Source organism: Nanorana parkeri, unplaced genomic scaffold (genome assembly GCF_000935625.1).
Source record: "Nanorana parkeri isolate BGI_ZX_2015 unplaced genomic scaffold, ASM93562v1 scaffold1024, whole genome shotgun sequence".
Classification (NCBI taxonomy): domain Eukaryota; kingdom Metazoa; phylum Chordata; class Amphibia; order Anura; family Dicroglossidae; genus Nanorana; species Nanorana parkeri.
The window spans coordinates 333,254-356,112 of record NW_017307292.1 but is presented as its reverse complement, the minus strand read 5'-3'; the positions used below and the strand labels follow the sequence as shown (position 1 = coordinate 356,112).

The window sequence follows — 22,859 nt, the reverse complement described above, 5'->3', positions numbered from 1 at the left end:
CACTGCCTATATTTGTTTGTTAAAAAGCTAATTCTACAGATTGAACATTTTCTTGCAAAGGTGATTCCAAAGATATCTGTAAACTTGGTATTTAACTTTTTTTTTTTACTTGTAGTATTAACCCAAATGAAGGACAACCTCTGCCCTTTAAGGGTCTATGTTCCCACCTGTTTTTCAAACTTTTTTTGGCATAATATGTTGATAAGCAACACTTGCCTATCTTGACTTAAAGCTTATAAAGGCTGCCTTAGATTTTGGAGGGCTATGATGTGGACGCACAGTCTGACTATTCTTTGACCTGTTTGCCAGCTGCTGGATCCCTATACATGAAAGGATTATTTAATAATTGTTCATTTCGCATATGCGGAGGGGATGCTCTGCTTTTTGGTGCTAGCTTATTAAAGGGTAAACCATAGCAATCTGAAAGATGTTTACAACCTTGCCTGATCATTTCTTCCCTGACAATCCTTGTCTGGTGGTGTCTGCTAATGACCCAAAATCTTTAGATAAACTCCAATCCAGTTGCAAATGACACGATCGGGAGGTGATCATTTAATGTTTGCCTGTAGGGTAACGCTGCTGGGTTTATTCTCACTTTCTCATCGTGTTGTGCCCTGCTGTTTACCCAGACTGAGGCGTGTCTTTTTAGATGGAGAAACCAGGCCAACAAGGAAGCAGGAAAACTTGTTAGGAACAGATTATGAACTGATAAAAGGACAAAAAGGCCTTGATGTAGTATATGAGTTAGCTGCTCTTTATAGTTTTGTAGTAGCAAACAATGTAATCTGATCTGTAACTTGTATTAACATGTTTGTGTGGCCTTGTAGAACATTGAAGATTAAATGCAAAATGTTTGTTTTACCCCTGAGGAGACCGTGGGCATTCTTGTCTGCATTTTATTTGATGAAATCTTTGGATGTTTGTTTCAAATTTGTTTCTCTTTTGGGGGTATGATTTCATATTCATACTGAAACTCCAACCACTATAGTTATGTATTTTTTAGGGTGGAACGAAGATGGGTTTGAATGTCTGTCAATATTTTAATTGTGGTCTGCGTTTCCATTAGCTTTCCCCTCATTTCCTGTGTCAGCAGGAAGTGAGAGCGCATGCCTTCAAATGTTCCGATAACGGTAAGATTTTAATTTTTCCATCACTTTCTTTGCTGCTAACCAAAGCAACCATGGTAAAGATCAAGCATGGATCTCCCCAACAGTAGCACAGAAAGTGATAACCCTTTCCCACTATACCCTAAACTACAAGTCCCCATAGAGCTGAGATGAGTCTCCAATCTGAACATTTTCAAGTGGATCTGGTGACAATTTCACGTCTATATGCCAGACAGATTTATGAAATTAATAGATGTACCGAAGTCTTTAGTTCTCGTGTTGGAAAGGCTTTTTTTTCTTTCTCTGTGCAAAATTAGGAATTGCTAAGTAGTGAAAGCTTTAATCCATCAGTGTACATTCTGTTAGTTTGAGAGGTGGGCCCCTTAAAATAAGTTGTAATTATTTTTGTTATTTTCCCATATAGCTTCAGAAAGTGACTTGCAAAATAAAAGGCTGAAGCTTGATTATGAAGAGATTACTCCCTGTCTGAAAGATGTGACCCTTGTATGGGAGAAGATGCTGGTCATACCTGGAAGAGTAAAAATTAAGGTTGATATGGAAAAAATTCATGCTGCTGTTGGGCAAGGTAATTCCATCTTTAGGAAATCTCTAGTGCGGAAGGCTTTCTTTTTATCTGTCACCTTTTCAACTGATGTCTTTGCTGAAAAAAATCAATTCACTGACAACATATTATATGTTTAATTTTCTCCATGTTTCCAATTTTTGTTGTGTATTTGTACAATGTTGTCAAATTCTGCAGACCATCCTTACAACGTTCTCAGTTAGATACAGTAGTGGAAGCCAATAAACCTAACAGGTGCTTTTGAAAGGAAGCCATAGTATCCAGTAGAAACATGCAATAATGGAGAGATTGCACAGGTGGTGATCGCAATGGGATCCAGGACCCTTGTACAGCAAAGCTAATCAGATAGCAGTTGAAAGATCTGGCTGCCAATAGGTCCTTCTTTTAAAGATTTTTTTATTGAAAGATGTCTCTAGGGCTGCAGCTAACGGTTATTTTCATTAGCTGATTATTAACTTGGATTAATCGGATAAAATAAAAATGAATACCATCATTTTTTTAAAGTTGGGGGGGGGGGCAGCAGGGGAATGCAGTCACAGCGGTCTCTTCTCCCCACTGGTGCCAGCTGCAGTGGTCTGCAGGGAGAGCAGTGGGGATTGAAGAGGACACAGACAGCTGCAGCCAGCACCAGCAGGGAGGAGAACTGAGGAGCACAGCGGCGGCAACGAATAGAAAAGCAACTAATCGAATATATCTTTGCCAACGGTTCTCGTTATCGATTGTAATCGATTTGTTTTTTGCAGCCCTAGATGTCTCCTTAAAATCTTTTTAAAGAGGGAAGATTGTTGTAGCCAAGCATGCTCGTTTATGCATTAAGCAGACACCCTTGGCTCCAGTTGTTTTACAAGTGATCATGTAATATTGTGCTAATCTTTGTTTGCAGTTTGTTCATAACTTGTGCTATTGCAAAACCAGCTGTATGCTGTCTTTCTATGTGCGTTACATTTTTAATTCTGATAACATACGTAGCTATGTTTATTTCTTATAAACGTGTGTGTGACTGAGCTACGCATGTCAGCTTTTACCTACATCTTAACTAGGCTATATCCTTAAAGGAGAACTATGAGGTGAGTGCTTTTCACTCACCTCATAGTTCTAGCCGACCTGTGACAATGAGACTGTCACAGGTCGGCTTAGTAGATCGAGTAGATTGAAACAAAACTCTAACTTAGTGTAATATGCAAGACATTTGGACAAAATCTATCAAAGTGTTGGTGCTGTTTTCAGTAAATCTATTTTTATAGGAGTACCTCGACCTCACCGGGGAGAAATATGGAAGTTTTTAGCAGAGCAGTATCAGCTGAGACACCAAGTTCCCAATAAAAGCCAGTTAAAAGATATTCCATACAAGGAACTGCTGAAGCAACTGACCACACAGCAGCATGCAATACTTATTGATCTTGGTAAGTGCTGTCAATTTTCAAATCTTGTAAGTGTCAGGCACAGCCTGGGTTCCATGGTAAAATCATTAGTAGATTTAGCTTTTGCAAGTTGCCCTTTGTCATCAATGCCACATTAATCACAAGGTTTCACAATATAATTTAACTTACAGATTGATCACTTAAATCAAATGGAACATAATTACATATATATGTTTTTATAGTAACAGTTTAGGTATTTCAGTAGTTGTTCGCATCAACATTTGTCACAATTGGGTTATACTTGCTTGAGTATTGGATACTGGCAAACAAAACACTTTTAGGCCAGCACAGAGTATAATCCCTCCTACTACCAGCATTCCTCAGATTTGCAAGCAAGCAAGATACCAAGAGTATGATCACAAACACAGAGGGGAGGGGTCTGTGTCCAAAAATGGTTTCTAAGAAAATAATTTTAATTTTATGGTAGGCGCAAAAATCCGATTCTGTCATTAATTGAGGGACAAAGAAAGTGCTAAACCTCTGGGATGTCCTAAAGGAGTCCAACGGAGGGGTGGCCAACACAGCAAACAATTGCTAACAGGCTCCACATAAACAAAATGAACTGGGGACTCTCAGATCAAATTGCCGATTGAAAATGCCTTCCACATCCCATGGTAAACCTTATAGGAGGGGGTCTCCCAGCCTTGAGCATTGTAGGAATCCCATACTCAGAGATGCCCCTGTCCCCTAAGCTCCTGGGCTTAATGCTGTTAGTCATTGACCGAATAGCAGCATGATAATTTGTACTTTGAACAATGGATCCAGGCCGCACCATCTGCCTGGGCCAATCTAGAGTAATGAGTATCACTGGCATGTGCTGCATCTCGATCCTGCAGAACAGATAAGGACGTTTTGGGAGGAATGGCATAGATCAGGGTGTACAGATCCAATGGAGCCACCATTGCATTTGCTGCGGTAGAGGATTCCTGCTCTAAGATAAAACACCTGTCTAGTTTGTTGTTGAACTTGGATGTTTTTAGGAAGATGAATTTCCTTTGATGACCAAATTCCCTGCACTGATATAGTGCCCAGTGCTCCTCGCCAGCCCCAAAGGCTTGTATCCATCGTAAGTATCTTCCTATAGACCGGAAAAAAACTTCTGCGACTGGGGTCCCCGAGCCACCAAACCTTGCCCTTGATGACAATCGAATTGGCCTGTCTACCGACAGGACTGATTTTTCTTTGCAAGCAGGTTCACCAGGGGAGAAATGCTTGCTCCATGTTGTAGGGCTGGAAAGAGATCATGGAGCATATGTTACACTCCATCCAGGAGATTACATAATTGATCAGTACCACAGCGTTCACCCCTTCTGCAACAAAGCTAGTGAGAAACTGGGAATAATGAAGCCCAGGGACTAATGATGAGGGGGCTCCTGGGGTATTGCCCAATTGGCCTACTCATTAAATGAGCCTTCAAAGACTGGGTAAGCACAGAGGCAATATATCTCGAATGTGTGCTGTAGCCAGTTCTACCCAAAGCAGAGCTCTGGGTAGAATTGGAAAGCTCCTCATGTTGAACCCAGTGCCTGAAGGTCACTTTCAGGCTAGCCCATGTCCAGGTGTGGTATGGTCCAAAGCCAGGCTGAGACTGTACTGGATAGCTACAGATCAGAGGGAAAACACAAGCAGCATTGTAGAGAAGAGTCTTGAACAAAGGGGCAAAAAGGTGCTAGTAAATGTATTGGTTAGTCTTCACAACAGCAAACCTGAGGAGAAGGTGGCCATCTTCCTAGGACTTTAGCAAAAAACAGAGGCATGCTTGTAGTAGGAGGTGTTGTTATCATGAGTTAGCCTACATTTTTTTCCTGTTTGCCAGTGTCCTGTAGGTGGCAGTTTTTTTTGTTTTTGCCAGGGTCGAATCCTCCTGTTGATGGAAAGTATAACTAATCATTTTTTTTTAATTATTATTTTTTAAGATTTCCTGTGCCCCTCTGTGGATGAGAAAGAAACCATCATTCATTTTTAAAGTGACACTAAACTCGGTAGTTAAATCTTAAAAATGCATTCAAGTATAAACAAAAATGGAGTGTGTGTATCACACAGCTGTAGATCCTCAAATCTTTTCTGAATTCATTCCGACACTGTCCTTCCTTCTGGAGGGGGGCTTTTTTGTTCACTTCAAGCTCATTCTCCTGATGGACTACAATCTCAATACAAATTAGTAAACTAATCGTGAGATTAAAGTCCATCATGGGCATGATCTTGGAGTGGTGGCTACTTTACAACACACACAGGGACCATGGGTAACACAAGTAACTACCCTGCAGAGGGAAGGACAGTGTCTGCATGAATTCAGAAATGATCTGAAGATCTACAGCTAACTAATACACAAACAAGATACATTTTTGTTGATAGTGAAAGTACTTGAATGCATTTTTAAGATTTAACTCCTGAGTTTAGTGTCACTTTAAGTGACCAGTATAGTTACGTAGAGGGGAGATTGGCTTTCTTCTAGGTAGTAAGATAGCTACCGGTTCTTCACTATGTTGCTCAGCCTTAGTACTGGTCAAAAGGATGGTGTGGGAGGGGAGGGACAGCTCTTTACACTACTGGAAAGTGTCATTTACATGGTAGAGTGTCCTCATATTTTGGAGCTTCTAGGGGGCTTTAAAGGACATTTGCACATCCACTGCTAAAAACAATGGATGTAATCTGTTTTCCAAATTTAAACATTTACAAATGATTGCTTACAGGTCATTTTCTGAAATTAAATTTAGATGTTTGATTTATGCTGATTGTGCTTTATACTGCTCTTGTAACTGTTTTTCTAGTTCACAAAAGTTTGCATTGCCTGTAGCTTTTAATTAGGTGTCTGGGGATAATGTAGCACTTTGAGATGTTGGAAGAGGCAATAATTCAAGTAAATATAATCTTTATCTCTTTCAGTTTCTCTTTGAACTGAGCGTGTGCTGGATTGTTTCTCATGTCAGAAGGTTTAAGTTATAGCTGTCGTAAAAAGTGACATTAACACAAAGTATAGAGACAATAAAATACTATTCCTTTTTATAAAAAGATCCAGTGAAAACACATTATGTGCAGAGCATAAATGGGATATACTGCTTTACAAGCTTTGACATTACTGCTAAATGCCTAACAACTAATATTATAATTGTATGTTCTGAATATCCAGAGAAAATTAGGCAGGCATTTTACTAGGTTTACCTGAGTAAATAATTGCTGTACATTTTCATTTGGTTTAGCATATGTTAGAGCCCATCTGTAAATGAATCCCAACACACCCTACTTTATATTTTCATTTAAAGGAGAACTATGACGTCTTTTCTCCCCTGACAGATCGGAGGAGAGATCAGCAGCCTCTAGCCATGGATCTCTTCTCCGATCACTGGACGTCGGAAATATTCAAAAATGGCTTGGCCAGCTGATTTGAAAAATGTTCCGGAGGGCTTGGCAGCGAAAGGGTTAAAAGCTTTTACTGCTTATCAGTTTAGTGTTATGACGTTTGTGACCCCAAAAGAAGCTGATGAAACAGAGATCTGCTTCACCAGCTTCTTCTCTCTGGCTATAGCAGCCAGGTGACTGACAGGTGAATGCAGAAGTGATGTGAATACACATGCTGAATTTCCATATTTCTGGTAAAATATAAAAGGCGGGGTCACGTCAGGTAAATAGACAGCAAACATGTTAAGCCTTAAAATTGCGCGTGTGCGCGAAACCTCAAAAAACTACGATATCAAAAATTTGAAAGTGTAAGCTCCTCTGTGCAGAGACTAAGAGACTATGACTAAAACTGGCTCAGTGTGGCGACGGGGTGGCGGTGTGATTGGGGGAGGGAAGGGGTTTCCAGGCCTAAAGCTGTGTCAGGGGCCCCGAAATTTCTGATGGCTGCCCTGGATGGATTAGATATAGCACAGAATGGTATACTGAGCTTAGGGTAACAGGAGGATGCTAGTTTGTGTCCTCCCGTTACCCTAAGGAGAACTATGGGGAAAAACACTGACCGCATAGTTCTCCTTTAAACAAAAAAAATGTACTGTAGATATACAAGTATGACAGCACAGTATATAAGCAACATTGACTGTTACTACCCCTGAGCTTACATCCAGGACCCCACAGTATAAAAGAGTAACCATTCCCTAGTATGTATTTTGTGAGGGGGCCCTACACCTTTTAATTTCCAATTCATTGCGTAAAAGTACCACGCTTTGGTGTGTGTACATGTGTATGTGCAATGAGGTTTGCTCTAGTAATGGGAGTAACGTGGGACGTGATGATGAGAGAGGATGGGAGTTTTTCATCTTTTGCAGATCTTATCACATTTCTAATCCTCAGAATGGACTTTCAATATAACTAGAGTACACACACTTTGAAAGAGGTTTTCTGTGTGATATTTTAAGTTAAGTTTACTTCATAGTTTGTTCTTATAAGAAATAACTTCACTTCCAGCCAGACCTGTGTAGCACTTGAATTATCTATTTAGTAGTGGACAAATTTGTTGGTACCCTTACAGCACATTTAGACATTCCCACTGAAAAGCAAAGGGTGTTGCAGAGTAAACCATGCTGCATGCAACAACTGCTTATTAAAAATATATGCAGATCTCTGAAAGAGGCTGTGAGCCAATGACAGGATCAGGGAGAAGAGGATTTTGGGAATCTGCACACTGTGGTTTCATTTCAGACAATTTGTTGTTTTAATTAATTTGAGCCCCTGTGAATATAATACCATTGAAGCCTATTTTAGTAAGAAATGGTGGGGCTACAAAAATACAAAATGAAGGAGGTTTTGCAATAAGCACCCTTATTTTCATTGCCACATTTCTACAATTTTGTACCTAAATGTTATCGAGTGCACTAGCTGAATAATACTCTTGAATGTTTGCGGCAAGAAATGGATTTAGTGGCTTGGAAACCAAAAAACACCCTATCACTAACATACTCTAAAAGGTATACAAATTTCTTATTGCTTTTGCACACATAGATTTCACACCGCAACTAGCTACTGTGTCTGGTATCTGTTACTGCGTGCTTCTTTATTGCAGCTAATAAAGTGTGTTTGAATCGGCAGCAAATTTATTTATATGTTGATTTTCTGTATAGTCAGTGATAACAGGGTGTCCTATACTTCAATCTGATATCTATCGCACAGCTTTGTCTTGCTGAAAGGATTTGTAATCTTGTATTGTAATGGCATTATTGCTGCAGCATTCCTGAAACACAAGGGTGGGGTAGTGTTTAACAAGAGGGCTGTTGTATGGGACGCTTCATTTACCTTTACAAGAACCCTTCCCTGTTTCATGTTTCATGCCAGGACTGAAAAGTGTAGTTCACTATATTAATGACAGAAAAAAAAAGTCCTTGGTTACAGTTATGGAGCTGTAATCATAGACACATTACCTGCCCTCCCTAGATTCCCAGCTCCCTAGATCCTCTTGTCCTTCTGAAGTGTCAAAGCAATAATAATTTTACTAACCAGAGGCAAGTTGTTGCATGCTTAATTCCAGCTAATCATTCACGCATCGATCAGTGGACCCAAACCAGAGTTTTTCTCCCCTAGTGCTACCTTTTAAATTTGACAATATAAACAGATGATGGAAAACGAAGTTCTGGGAGGCAAAAAGGCAATCTGGATCTGTGATTTTGCTGAACCACGAGAATGAACATAATGATCCTATAAGCATTTAAAAAGTTGTAAAACAGGATGCAATAGGTACCATATGTGTGGTGTAAATAGTATAGTATCCTTAGTTGAGATATAAGACAGGCCAGAGAGGAGAGTTGAGAGGGCAGAGGAGGCCAAGTGGGAAGTTTTTTAGCATTAGGACCAATAACTGGAACATGTTTTTCTAATCTGCTTGATTCAATATTCCTCTCGTGTGTTTATGTGGGGAGATAAGATTGTTGTCTGATCTTGCTAAAGCTGCCCATACACCTTACAACCATCGCACGACTTTCGTTGTGCGATGGTTGTAAGGTGATTACAATTTCGTAGGATCTGCCCATCTTGGACAGGCAGATCGTACTTGCGATCATCGCAAGACCTCCCTGCTGAGGGGAGGGCTTCCGATGATTGCAGTGCTGAGCGGGCAGGTTTTCCAGCGTGCTTGGAAGACGAAAGTCATGCGACCTTACAGTAGAAGCGGTCGGACTCTGCCCATACACCTGCCGATTAACGTACGATCGCGGGATCACCCGCGATTATCGTACGATAATCGGCAGGTGTATGGGCACCTTTATAAAGATGTAAACCCAATCACTTAAATCTCCATATAAGCTTTGACATGTTAATGTCATTTCAAAATTAATTCTCTGTATTTTTAAAGTGGATCTTACACTTTAAGCTTGGTCTGCTTTATGGCCCCCTCTCCCTTGCTGAAACACCACATTAAAAACATACAGATAAGATACCTGTGGGGAAAAAAAAGTAAGGTGATATACTCGCCTTTGCCCCACTCCTGTAGTGCAGTGGGTGACATCACCATCCTGCCAACGGGATCCCAGAGAAAGCAGAATACTGCAAAGATGACACTACAGCACAGTGCAAGCTCATGTTCTCATGAGATTTGGGCTACTCAACATTCCCTGGGATCTTGCTGGAAGGGTGATGGCATCCATCTCGCTTTGTCGCCACCCAGAGAAGTAAATTTGCCACTTTTTAAAAAGTTTTAATGCAACATTTCTGCAAAGGGTAGGCGGGCCACCCTAAAAAGCAAACCTTGCTATTTAGGTGCAAGGCCCACTTTAATATACCTTTTTGACAGTAAGAATGTTAGACACAAGTGTGCAAAGTGAAAGATCTGTATAACGAAGAAAAAAATATGCATTGCGGTAGCCGAGAACAATATTTTTATTAGGCTGCATTTATTCCCGAAAATAACCTCAGAAGTGGAGTTTGCCTTGAAATTATTTTAAAAGGGCTTTTAGCTATTTTAAACTGTCTTATAACTTTTTATCTCTTGCGGTGATAACACTATTAATATATTGTACACATATTGGCATAGCTTTTCAGAGATGTTTATCCTGAACTAAAACAGTTAATAAGGGTAGAGACACACTGAGGTTCCTGTGGAATGTGTTTGCTATAAGCAATCTAGATATGATTTTTATTGTGAATGTCTGTACGGTGCAGCTCTCAGTTCCAGCCAAGCTTTGGGAAGCCCTTCACCCAAGTTTTATTTGTGAAGTTATGTTTACACTCTTTATTTTACATTTTTTCACAACTCATTTTATCCATGTAACATTTTTAATGACAACATATTGTACATGTTCTGTATTATTCAGGTATTCCCACCTCAAACTAACCACTAAACCATTACATTCTCATACAATTCATCCCCACACAGCTACCTCCTCATGTATCACTTGCCCCTCCCCTTTAGATTGTAAGCCCTCACGGGCAGGGCCCTCCTTACCATCTTATCTTGAATTGTATTGTGATTGTAATATTTTCCTTATATTCAGTTCTGGGCACCTGCAGCCGAGCTATAAGCTATTGAAGTGCGATCTGCACTTCAATAGCTTATTTGTCGCCACGTAAACACGCGTCGTGTGCGCCTACGTATGAAAACGACAAACGCGCTACACATGTTGGGTATCGCCGCGCATGCCGGAGTGAGAGCAATAATTCTAGGGCCTGTATTTTGGGGTATCTTTAAATTTATGACCTGTGGGGGCTTTTAAAGCGTCTTCTATGGACTTTTTGGGGTACTGCAGTTTTTCGCCGTTTCACGGATGCACGCAATTTGTAAACTGGGCATGTTGGGTATCGTTTTACTCGTTGTAACCTCATCTTTTATATTTCATTTAAAAAATTGGTATTTTGGGGCATTTAATTAAACTTGTCACTACATTTTGGGGTTTAATAAGGAGTTGCGCTAATATTGCGCAACATAAACATTTGCAACTACCACCATTTTATTCTATAGGGTCTTGGCATTCAGGAAATATATAATGTTTGGGGGTTTTAAGTAATTTTCAGGCCTAAAATGTGGAATATAACATGGGTGCAAAAAATGAAAAAAAGGCCTCAGTCATGAAGGGGTTAAAGGAGAAATATAAAAAAAATAGGCTTTAATATCACCTTAACTATTGACACTACTGTATGTTATTTGTGTATCACTCGGCTGTAGATCCCCAAATCATTTCTGAATTGGTGCTGACACTGTCCTTCTGGAGGGTGGCTACTTTTGTTCCAAATGGTCCCTGTGTGTGTTGTAAAGTAGCCGCCACGCCAAGCTCACTCCTGTGATGGACTACATTCTCAATACAAATTGGTAAACTAAATGTGGGAATGTTGTCCACACCAATTCTGAGATGATTTGAGGATCTACAGCCGAGTGATACACAAATAAGGTCCAGTTTTCATATAAGATTAGATATGCAGCCACTTTACCCATTCAAGTTAATGACATGGTGACATGCAGCTGCATCTGCCTGTGACTGTCGGCATGTAATGGTACTTGGTGTGATTACCTGCGGGGTAAAATGTTTGTCAAGGGGCCCAAGTTCTCTGCATCCCAGGAAAAGCATCTCTCCCGATCCACAGGTAATCGTACCATGTATCGTTACATCCGGACAGTCACGGACAGATGCAACTGCTGTCACCCTGTAATTAACTTGAATGGACACAATGGCCACATTAGTGGGGGCACACCAGGTTTTATATTTACATAGACTTGTATGGGAATACAAAACCCACTTGAAACCAATAAAAGCCTGTGAATTTAGATTCCCTTTTTAAAAAACAAAAAAGTATATGTATATAGTATAAAATAGGTTATGTTTAAGCTGTTCCTTTATGTGTCCCCTTGCATGAAAGTATCTGGCAAGAATACGCTTTGGAAAACAGTCATTGCTTTTATTAATGATGCTCATTGCCATTAGGTGTCAGTGTGGTTGCTTGCACTGCCTGCTGGCTCCAGGAACCTCCAGTAATTCATCAGTTATAATTTATGCTACTAATTTGGCCAGGTGTAAAGATAGCATGGAATCATTTTATAATTTTTTGTATCTGATATGCTGCAGTGAACCTTATGAAGTGGCTTATTTTTATTATCTGAGTACATAATTCAAAGGGGCCAAAGGCAAGTTGATTTTATGCTGTTTACTTAGTAAGTGGTGTTGAAAGTTTACGTAAGGAGATAAAGCTCCTTCAAAAGATTCTTGTTTTTGTTTGACCTGCCCTCATAGCAAGGTTCAAGTAAACCTATTTGAATTGCTAACCTCAATTGTTTTCTTAGGACGCACCTTCCCGACACACCCATACTTCTCAGCCCAGCTGGGAGCAGGACAGCTGTCACTGTACAACATTTTGAAGGCCTATTCCTTGCTGGATCCTGAAGTGGGTTACTGCCAAGGACTCAGCTTTGTTGCCGGAGTGCTGCTTCTACACATGAGTGAAGAGGATGCATTTAAATTGTTAAAGTTTATCATGTACGACACGGGACTGAGAAAGCAGTACCGGCCTGATATGGTTACTCTACAGGTACTCCTTCAACAATTGGTTATATTACACATTATTGGTACAGGTATTTATATAGTGCTGACAATTTACACTACTTGCTTTACATGTGTTTTACATAGTTGCACATGCACGTCTTGCTTTGCATGTAATGAGTCTATCTCATATATTAGTTTCACCTTTTAAGTTGCATTAGTGAAATAAATGAACTTTTGCACGATATTCTAATTATTCGAGTTTCACCTGTATCATTTCATCAAATGTAGACAGGAGCCAATTAACCTACCAGCATGTCTTTGGAGTGCGGGAGGAAACCGGAGTACCCCGAGGGAACCCAATACAAGCACAGCGAGAACATGCAAACTCCTTTCACATAGTGTCCTGACTGGGATTTGAACCGGGGACTCTCAGACCTACAAGGCAGAAGCGCTAACCACATGTTTGCTTTCCTCATATCCTTGGTGCATTTTTGTAGATCCATCCACTGCTGCATAAGAATTGTAAATGGCATAGGTAACAGTGCAAGCAGATATATACCTGCCAGTGCGTAAATTACAGATGGGACCCATAACCTGTTTACACTTTGCTGAGTGCCATTTATAAATCTGTGAATGACACTTATTGTAGACCTGTCATAAAACGCACATGTGACAATGTGAAACTCCAAACACACTGTGGGACTTCCAATATCTTTATTAATGTGTGTCGCATCACAGAAGGCTGTTATAAAGAGTTGTGATATTGCTGCTTTCAATTAAAACATTACATTTTATACATGTAACATTTTTAACTGCCATATATTATAAGGTTTCTGCAACCTTAAAGGCATACTGTAGTGCTTGTATATGTTTGAGGCATGAATCGGCAACAAGGGTGGCTACTTTGCAGCACACATAGGGACCATGCAGAAGAAAAGTAGCCACCCTCTGGCAGGAAGTTGTGGTTGGAGAAAAATAAAATGGATTTTGGAGCATTTAGAGCTAAACATTGACAAACAAAAGTACACAGCCATTATTTTTATGATGGAAGCTATTTTTATTATTTCATTTCTGAGTTTAGTGTAGCTTTCAATATTACAAAATGTACACTTCACAAATATGCAATGTTTTTGGATTTAATTCTGGTGCCAGGTCGCTACATTCACTTACTCTAAGAAAGGCACAACCAACCTGAAACATGTCAACTAAGTTTTGATGGTTTGTTTTAGATTTGTCTGCTTATATTTACTTTACAAATGTGTTTGTTGTGAGCTGTCTACCGGTGATGACGGATGAGCGAGTGATTAGCGAAGTGTTTGGAAGAGATTCTTTCCGCGTGCTTATTTCCTTGAGAATTTTCCCCCATGAGTGCACAGTTCAATCATCAATGTACCCTTCTTCGGAAATATTCCTTCTAATAGCCTCTGTAAATGTAACCTAAAAAAACTATATATATGCAGCTGAATGTATTTTTTTGTTTTCCTCTTAGATCCAGATGTACCAGCTGTCTCGCCTTCTCCATGACTATCACAGAGATCTGTACAACCACCTGGAGGAATTTGAGATAGGCCCCAGCCTCTATGCTGCCCCTTGGTTCCTCACCATGTTTGCTTCACAGTTCCCCTTGGGTTTTGTGGCCAGAGTGTTTGGTAAGTTTTGAAAACTAACATGTATATGATGTTGTTCTTGTTCTGTATCCAAGGCTGACGATGAGAGAAATGGCAGAATGAAATGCAAACATAAACTGAAGGGTGCAGCTGGAAGAAAACCTTTTTCATGTCTTCAGCCTGAAGATATGTGTTCTTGGTCTGTTCTCTGTTTAGACATGAATTAGTTTTTACTCCATCTTATGCACCATGTAAGTAAATAGTACTAGATTTGACTTGCCATATTGTCCTCTTTAATTCCTCATACCATACGTAGGTGTATGCATTTGGGCAATGCACATCTTTAGAAACTTATTAGCAGAGAAATCTTGTTTATTACTGATTACTTTCACCAAGGTATCCAGATGCCCTACTGGTAACATAAACCATTCCATTTACCATCACAAAATAGAGTCCCTATTGATTCTATAGAATGCTTCTGTGAGAAGAATGCTGGTGGGAATTGTTGGGGGAGGAGGCGGGGACTTTTCATTATTGTATAGCAGTCTTGAAGCCCCGTTGCAGACAAATTCTCTTCCTTATTTTTGTTTTTTTATTAATGTTGTTTATATAAGTACCTCTGTCATCTTATTACTATCTGTGTCTATTTGGAAGATTCCTACTTACTTGCTATTGACATCATGTGTGTCACACCGGAGAGGGAAAATCTTCCCTCTTGATGGGCTTCAGAACAGGAACTGGAAAGAAATTCCGCTAATAGGACCATACCAACTTCCCCTGCACACTTTCCAGCCAGCACCAAAAGACTGTTTAAGCTGTTTCAACATTTTAGGTTTATATTTTTGTTGGATACATTTGCAAAAACATTTAAAGCCACACTGCCTTGTGAAAGCTCCTCTGAAGTGTGGTCCCTAAATCTAAACTATCCAAGCTCCCAATATAGGACATATTAAGCAAAGTATAAATTGAGTAGGTATGCCAGGGACATGGCTTCTTCCTCCTTAAAGGTACAGCAAAAGCCGATCATCACCATTCCGCCAATCGGAATATAGGGAACAGTACAAACACATATTCTGGTAGAGGTAGGAAGGTTTAGGGCCTTCCTAAGGATTTTATTGCTGTTTTCGTCTCAGTGAATTTCCCCTTCATTTTCCCTCTGTCTACATGAGATTCACCCTCCCTCCCTGTGCAAATGAAGGGTGTCAAACAGGAAGAGAAATGTATGTGCTAGAAGTACCCCTATGGGCAGACAATGGACATACTAAATGTATCTCCATAGGGGCATATTTAAAAAGACAGGTGTTTGGTAGTAGAATGATGGTTAGGAGACCCTTAAAGGATTTTTCCACTCTTGCATCCATATTGGAATAACTCTACTTTATATTTGAAACAGGTTCCCATTCGCATTAAATAACTTTAAAAATGATTAAAATTGTGTCTCCCCTTTTGCTGAAAACTCCAGGATGGAAAATTCCTGTTTAGTTCTCCCTGTTTATGTGGGGGCTGGGCAATTTGTTTGCATCAATTTACCCTGTGTGTACTGTGCTGGCAGATTTCCATTATCAACTGTAAACTAGATGTGCAGGACTGCCTGTCCTAACAAAGGGTTCTCAAGGCATTGTATGCTAACTCCCTTTTTAAAAAAACGTCCCTCTGTCTGTTCCTTTATCTGCACATTGCCATCTATTCAAGGCAGTAGAAGTTTACCTAGAAAGTCCTATGTATAATCCTGCTCCAAAGAAACAGATGAAAAGGTAAGAAATATATTGGTGTTAATTTTTTCAGATATTCTGTGTGAATGGAAGCACATAACAAACATTCAGTATATTGTGGTGTTTCCTCAGGTTTGTCTACAAAAGTGGAAATAAATATACAAATAATTGAAATTCAATTTACTAAAATAGCTATTTAGGACAGGGTCCAGGTACTAAAAGCTTAGTTACATTGATGCACAGTTCTGGAACACTTGCAAACAGGGAGAAAAATGAAGAATAACCCAGCAAAGCACAACAGTTGTCCGCTCGCTGGCCCACAGGTTGGATGGAGAGCAAGAAGTTTCAAGGCAGTGCATCCTGAACACTACAGTAACATTATCTTCTGTATATATTACCACCTTACATTTTTATTGCAGCGAATCTCAGATCCACCAAATATTCACTGCAAGTTATTCAATCACTGTAATTTAAAACGCATGCACCAGGAAGATTTACCTGCAAGGCATGATTTGATGAATTGATTGGTGACATTTACTGCTTTATAAATATGCCCCATATTCTCAACAATCATTCTTAATCTCAAGCAGAAAAAGAGCGTTTAAACAATCTGTAACTGATATCTTTAGCTGTATGTAATGCCTAAGTAATTCTCAAAATCACAACTGAGACTCAAGTCCGGTTTTAGTCCATTTCTAACAGTTTACAGCACCAAGTGTTTGTCTACATTAGGAGGCTGGCAGGTTGCCAAGTTCAGCTGCCATAGAAAATAAGGAGAGAGGAGTTGATATTTTATTCCCTGGTGTGAACTTGGAAGACCATTTTCTCTACAATGCCTATAGCTAAAGATATCAATGGGGGAGTTGTTAAAATGTAGAGATGCACCGATACCATTTTTTTTCCAGACTGAGTACGAGTACCGATACTTTTCCTCAAGTACTCACGATACCAATTACGAATGCTTTTTTTTTTTTTTTTAGTGTCATGTGACGGTTTTTTAAAACAATACAGACTAATGATATTAGGACAGAGGTGACATGCCAGGGCCCAATCCCAGCTGCAAACGCATCGCTGATAGTTCTTCCACTCACTCCAAGCTGTAGAGGGAATACAAATCTCAGCAATAAATTATACAGCAATGCAGAATACCATCAGCTAAATAGGACTACAAATCGATATTATTTATTATTGGTATTTATATAGCGCCAACAATTTACGCAGTGCTTTAAATAGTTGCACATTCACATCAGCCCCTACCCTCAAAGAGCTTTCCATCTAAGGTCCCTATCTCACATGCATACTTACGATGGCCAATTTAGACAGGAGCCAATTAACATACCAGCATTGTCTTTGGAGTGCAGGAGGAAACCGGGGTAGCTGGAGGAAACCCACTCAAGCACAGGAAGAACATGCAAACTGCTTGTAGATACTGACCTGGCCGGAATTCGAACTAGGTATCCCAGCGATGCACGCTACAAATCCAAGCAATACATTATACAGCATTGCAGAGTAATGCCATCAGCTAGAGAGGACTACAAAATCCAGCGATGCATTATTCAGCAATGTCGAATGGCACTGGCTATAGAGGACTACAAATCCCAAACAATGCATTGTATATCAATGCAGAATAATATTACGCTACATACTACACATAACACATGCCTCAATAATTTCTTGGACATTTACACACTGACGTATCGATTACACAATGAGGTAGAAGATTACGGCATTTATATAGATGTTTATGGGTTGTTTATGATTTATTCTTTACTCTGGTATTCACATTCACTTAGATCAAGCGCAACTTATTCACTATATTAGCTAGCAAGGCAGCTTTGTGTGGGGTCTGCCTTGTACCATTCATTCAGTGATTACCATGTGAGTAGTATTTTATGTCAGCTTGTATGTTCATTGATTAATAAACTGTATTACACAAGGACAAGACGCTGTCTGTTTTGCACATTTGACTTGCAGATTACCTCCTTCTGACCTGCTTTAACCTCCCTGGCGGTATTCCCGAGTCTGGCTCGGGGTTAATTTTCCATACCAGGAGCGGTAACCCCGAGCCAGACTCGGGACTGCAGAGAAAAGTGACACTCACCTTGTCCCTGCGAGCCCGCGGCGTCCTCCTCTGTACGCGGCCCGAAAACTAAACTAAAAGTCAGATGCCGGCATCTAACTTTTAGTTTCGTTATCGGGCATCACAGCCGGCGGAAAATTCAAAAGTGAAAAGTTGCAATGTACACAGAATACACACAATACAATTAATTTTTTAATTTCGTGTTTCAAACTTTATCATACCTGGGATGTCTACTGGACTCTTGTTTGGACAGATTTAGGTGAGTTATTCCTAAGATTTGCTAAGAATTGCAGGCCTACAATACATAACACCAAATTTCCAAGCAAAAAAATTGTACCGCTTTTGGTACAAAATTCCTGACATAATCATACCGCCAGGGAGGTTAAGCAAGTTTTCTATAGGAATGTAAACGCCTTGAAGTGAACAAGTCCATGGACACAGGCCCTTATACTTAACTGTGCCTGCCGTACCCTGCTGCTTTCTTTCTCTTAGTCAGCAACATTTCCCGATGCTTGTGGGTATGATGGAGCATGTGCCTTGCTCCCTTATACTGTGCTGGGACATAGCAGCTGATTTCTAGGCCCAGGCACTCTTACATGATAGAGTAATGCCACCGCTCCCCCGGATCACCAGCCCCACTGATTTTATCACCAGCTATAACAGAGGCAGATGTGCAGGTAAGGTGAGTATATAGGGGGCAGGGCTGGGCCCATTGCAGAGACACTGTAACTTTACCTTGCATGGGCAAGATGACAGTGTATTTTTAAAAACTGCAATAAGAACTATAGAACTATTTTACAATATCATGTGCTTTATTCCGTGTACCGACTGTCAATTATTAATTTTTTTAATTCTTTTTTTGTGGTGGGGCCCTGCATTATTGTTTTTATATACTCTTTGCTTATACCTAGACCATTCAAGGGACCTCAGAGAATGTAAGGTTAATAGTCACAGTTCTCATAAAACTTTAGGATTCTTCTATCTAAAAAGGAAGGTGGGAAAGAGAGAGTTCTCTGTTAGCCAAACTATGCAGGGTGTACAGAGCTACATTGGGATGCATTTTGAGTGCAGCAGCGTACGGAGCCGGTCAGCACACAAAACGGACGTCGTGTGAACAGGCCCTTATACAGGTTATGCTTGTAAATACAAGCCAAGGTAATGTATCAGTGGCTCTATATTGCAATAGTAAATGTAACCAGTGGGTGAAATCTATTAAAGCATATCTAAATTAAAGAACAAAATGTTAACATATTGTTGCTTACCAGTGTCATCGTGTCTATCCTTGTCATAGTGACAACACTCATTCACTCACCCTGTCTTCTCTTCATAACTTGGATGAGAGAGGTTCTGTAGTCCTCAGAGACAGCTGGGAACAATGTAACTGAGCATGACCAGTTATCAGCGGATAAAATGACGAAGGATTAGAAGGATTTATTTTTTTTAGCATTTTTGAACAGAAGAAAGCTTTTAATGGCATGTTCAACGGAATGACAGGGACCAAATGAGAAAAGTTCATTGTTAGGGTTTACCCACGCTGGGCATTGGTGCTGCTGGCCTGAGGTCTGCAGGGCATTGGTGCTGCTGCTCTCAGGTCTGCAGGGCATTGGTGCTGCTGCTCTGAGGTCTGCAGGGCATTGGTGCTGCTGGCCTGAGGTCTGCAGGGCATTGGTGCTGCTGGCCTGAGGTCTGCAGGGCATTGGTGCTGCTGGCCTGAGGTCTGCAGGGCATTGGTGCTGCTCTGAGATCTGGCATTCAAAGTATGCATTGGTGCTGGTCTGAGGTCAGCTGACAGTAACATCCTAGAGGTCAGAGATTGCACAACTGAACCATGAAATAAAGACACAGGCATCACACTAAAAAAGTCCAGTTTACTTTTCAGCACATGTAAATATGAACATGTTTTGTGTGTGCACCAGTTATTCAATATTTTTCCCTTATAGTTGTGCTGCTACTGGCGAGGTAAACACATTAAAATAGTGAGTTTACCTTACTATTAGCAGTACAGCCATGAGTGAAAAAATTTAACTGTAACTAACACTAAAGCGTGCTATTGTTCACTGGCACTCGGTTGTACCATGGTTTCAAAAATGCCACTTGGTGTGTAAAAGGTTGCTGACCCCTGCTTTATAGGATTCTAGTGAAAAACTGATGTGACTGACAGATGAATATGGTTTGTGCTAATACCATCACCTTGGTTTTTCTTAATTACGTGTCTGACTATATATGTGTTCATTTGTCTATCCATCCTTCTCTGACCCACCTAAGGCTTTCCTTAGACGTTTTTCAAATTCTTGGCATTTTTGTTCTTTATCTTGTAGTTTCAGATGCCGCCTCCGCCTCCTAACTGCCATATATGTGACAAATACAGAGCAGTCCTCTCCACGTTCTTGAATAGTATCAGCTTTCGAAGCTAAGAAATAGAAAACCCATGACATTTGACCTTGTTTATCAGCGTGGCTTTGAGAAGGGTTTATCTTGTAACCAATAATGGTCAAATTTTTATTCTCGAAGGCATCATTCACACGGGCGTGCACAGCGGTACAGCATGCACGTCCACCTGAAAACCTTTCGCCCGAGAATGATAGCTGGTGTGCACAGCCATCTGTACAATTCAATGACTGCAGCCGGCTGCTATGCGCTGACACACTTGCAGATCGGTACAGGTACAGATGCACGCCCCTGTGGACGCGAAGGTTTAGCGTCATTTTCCAGTACAGGTTTGAATGTGATTAGTTTCTACAGTCTCAGACCATTCGTTCTTCTTTGAAACACTCGCTAAACAACCCTGACTGTGTACTCTGTGCCTAAACTAGATTTAATTTTGATTATTATTATACCAGGGTAAGGTGACAAAAAATTTTAAATAAAGTCCAGGGACATTTTTAAATGTCCCTGGGAACATAATACAACATAATAAAACATTATATTTGGGGGGAATTTATCAAAACTGGAGCAGACAAAATCTGGAGCCATTGCCTATGGCAACCAATCAGATTCTCTCTTTAGTTTGTTCAGTTAAGGTTTGAAAATGACAGAGAAGCTGATTGGTTGCCATGCACAACTGCTCCAGATTTTGTCTTCTCCAGTTTTGATAAATTCCCCTCAATGTATGTATAATGTATTCCTATATAGCTGTTGGTATTCTGCATTGCTGTATACTGTATTGCTGGGATTTATAGTCCCCTATAGCTGTTGGTATTCTTCATTGCTGTACAATGTATTTCTGAGATTTATAGTCCTCTATAGCTGGTGGTATTATTCTACATTGTTGTTGTGCTGAGATTTGTAGTCCCTCTACAGCTTGGAGTTAGTGGCAGAACTACCAGGGTCGCAGCAGTCGTACACGCGCACAGCACTGACGAGTCATCCCTCCACTACCAGCGTGCTTTAATTTTCCTCAACCGATAAATTTCTCTGCCACGTCTATTCCAGGTGCGCATGTCATAAGGAAAGGGCGTCATGAAAACAGCCGATTCGAATGACTCGGCCCCACTGGAAGTGACACAGTCGAGAAAATGTATAGGATCGAGAAAAATTATAGAACACTGACTTTGACACTGTCCGGCGCCTCCCACTAACCTCCCACAGCTCACTGCCCAGAAGCATGAACAGCCAGCGGCCGTCTACAGTGGGTGAGAGTGCCTAAGTAGTAGACATGGAGCGGAGTAAAGCTAGAACCAGGTAGAGAGCCCAGTGGGAGGAGAGCACCATCCCCCAGCCAGTCGTCCGTTTCATGGACTTACTAGTGACTCCTCACATCACCCGACCGTTCACACTACCGTTACATGGATGGCAAAAGTTGCAGGCAGGGGAAGAGGCAGAGCGTGAGAGGGGCCAAGTTACTGCACCATGGGCCTCTGGGTTGTACTTGCCCCTTTGCTAAAAGTTGCTAGTAAGCCCATGCCTACCGGGCGCCGATAGCTGATTTAATTGTGGATGGCATCGGTGCCGACGGTTGCGGTATTCAGGATTGTGGTCGGCGTTGGACTACATGTCACAACCGCGGGGCGCAGATGCCATCCGCAATTCAGCTCTCTGCTCCCAGCGGTTGCAACATGCAATGAAAAGTATTAGTGCCCCACCCAGATTTGACTGTAGTATCTTATGTGCCCCCCCATATATTGTTCCTAGAGTCGCCACTAAAGGAAAGGCAGCTGTGTGCGCCATCTCTTTGCTGTTTTCGCCTGAGCCGGAGCCAAACTAATACCGTTGATGTGGCTGTGTTAAAGTGGCAGTGTCCCCAGCCTCCCGGGTCCAACAGACACTACTGTGGCTGCTTTAACACAGCTGATTGCCATGTATTGGTTCTGGTCTGAAGTGTGACGTGTATTGGTTCCGGTCTGAGGTCTGCCATGCATTCTTTGCATTGCACAGGGGGGCCCCATAATCTTGTATTGCCCGGGGGCCCAATGTGTTGTCAGTCCGCCCCTGGTCTGGACTTCACACGTCTACCTTTGTTCATCTCGGTGGATTGATAAAACCAGTAGTTTACACAAAAAAGGATGTTTCGGCTATCATGTAATTTCACAGCAAGGACACTGCATTTCTGGCAGGATCAACAGATATTTTCTTTATTTGCTGAAAATGTTCTTGCCCTAAAAGATTAAAATGAATGCTGCCATCACATTCATAGACCAGTAAGCTGCAATATATTCTTTTGTTTTTAGCTTTACATACTCTAATAGAAATGGAAAGCCTTTTACATGGGGCTTATTTTAGAAAATCTCAGCAACTGCAGTGCCGTGGCATGCACAAGGTCCTTATACTAGAAGTAGGCAGGAAAGTAGTTCATCTTTAAAATGAAACACATTTCTGTACATAAGCAAATGCTATTTCCGGGAGTAACTGTCGAACATTTTAACTGATTTGGCCTCTACTAATAATTAATAGCTTCTGGCTGTGCCTGGCCTCTTCTTTTTTCCAGCAGGCAGTATGTTAGCAGAATTTAGTGGCTG

General features: G+C 40.8%; 1 protein-coding gene across 2 annotated transcripts in view; it reads left to right on the top strand.

The window, feature by feature from the left end:
- TBC1D1 (TBC1 domain family member 1) overlaps positions 1–22,859 on the top strand; it is a 173,585-nt gene that overhangs the window by 140,001 nt on the left and 10,725 nt on the right. For both annotated transcript variants that reach the window (XM_018567235.1, XM_018567234.1), the window contains 4 exons: positions 1,531–1,692; positions 2,934–3,092; positions 12,307–12,551; positions 13,995–14,154. In XM_018567235.1, coding sequence (XP_018422737.1) covers positions 1,531–1,692; positions 2,934–3,092; positions 12,307–12,551; positions 13,995–14,154 — 726 coding nt within the window. The remainder of the gene's footprint in view (positions 1–1,530; positions 1,693–2,933; positions 3,093–12,306; positions 12,552–13,994; positions 14,155–22,859) is intronic.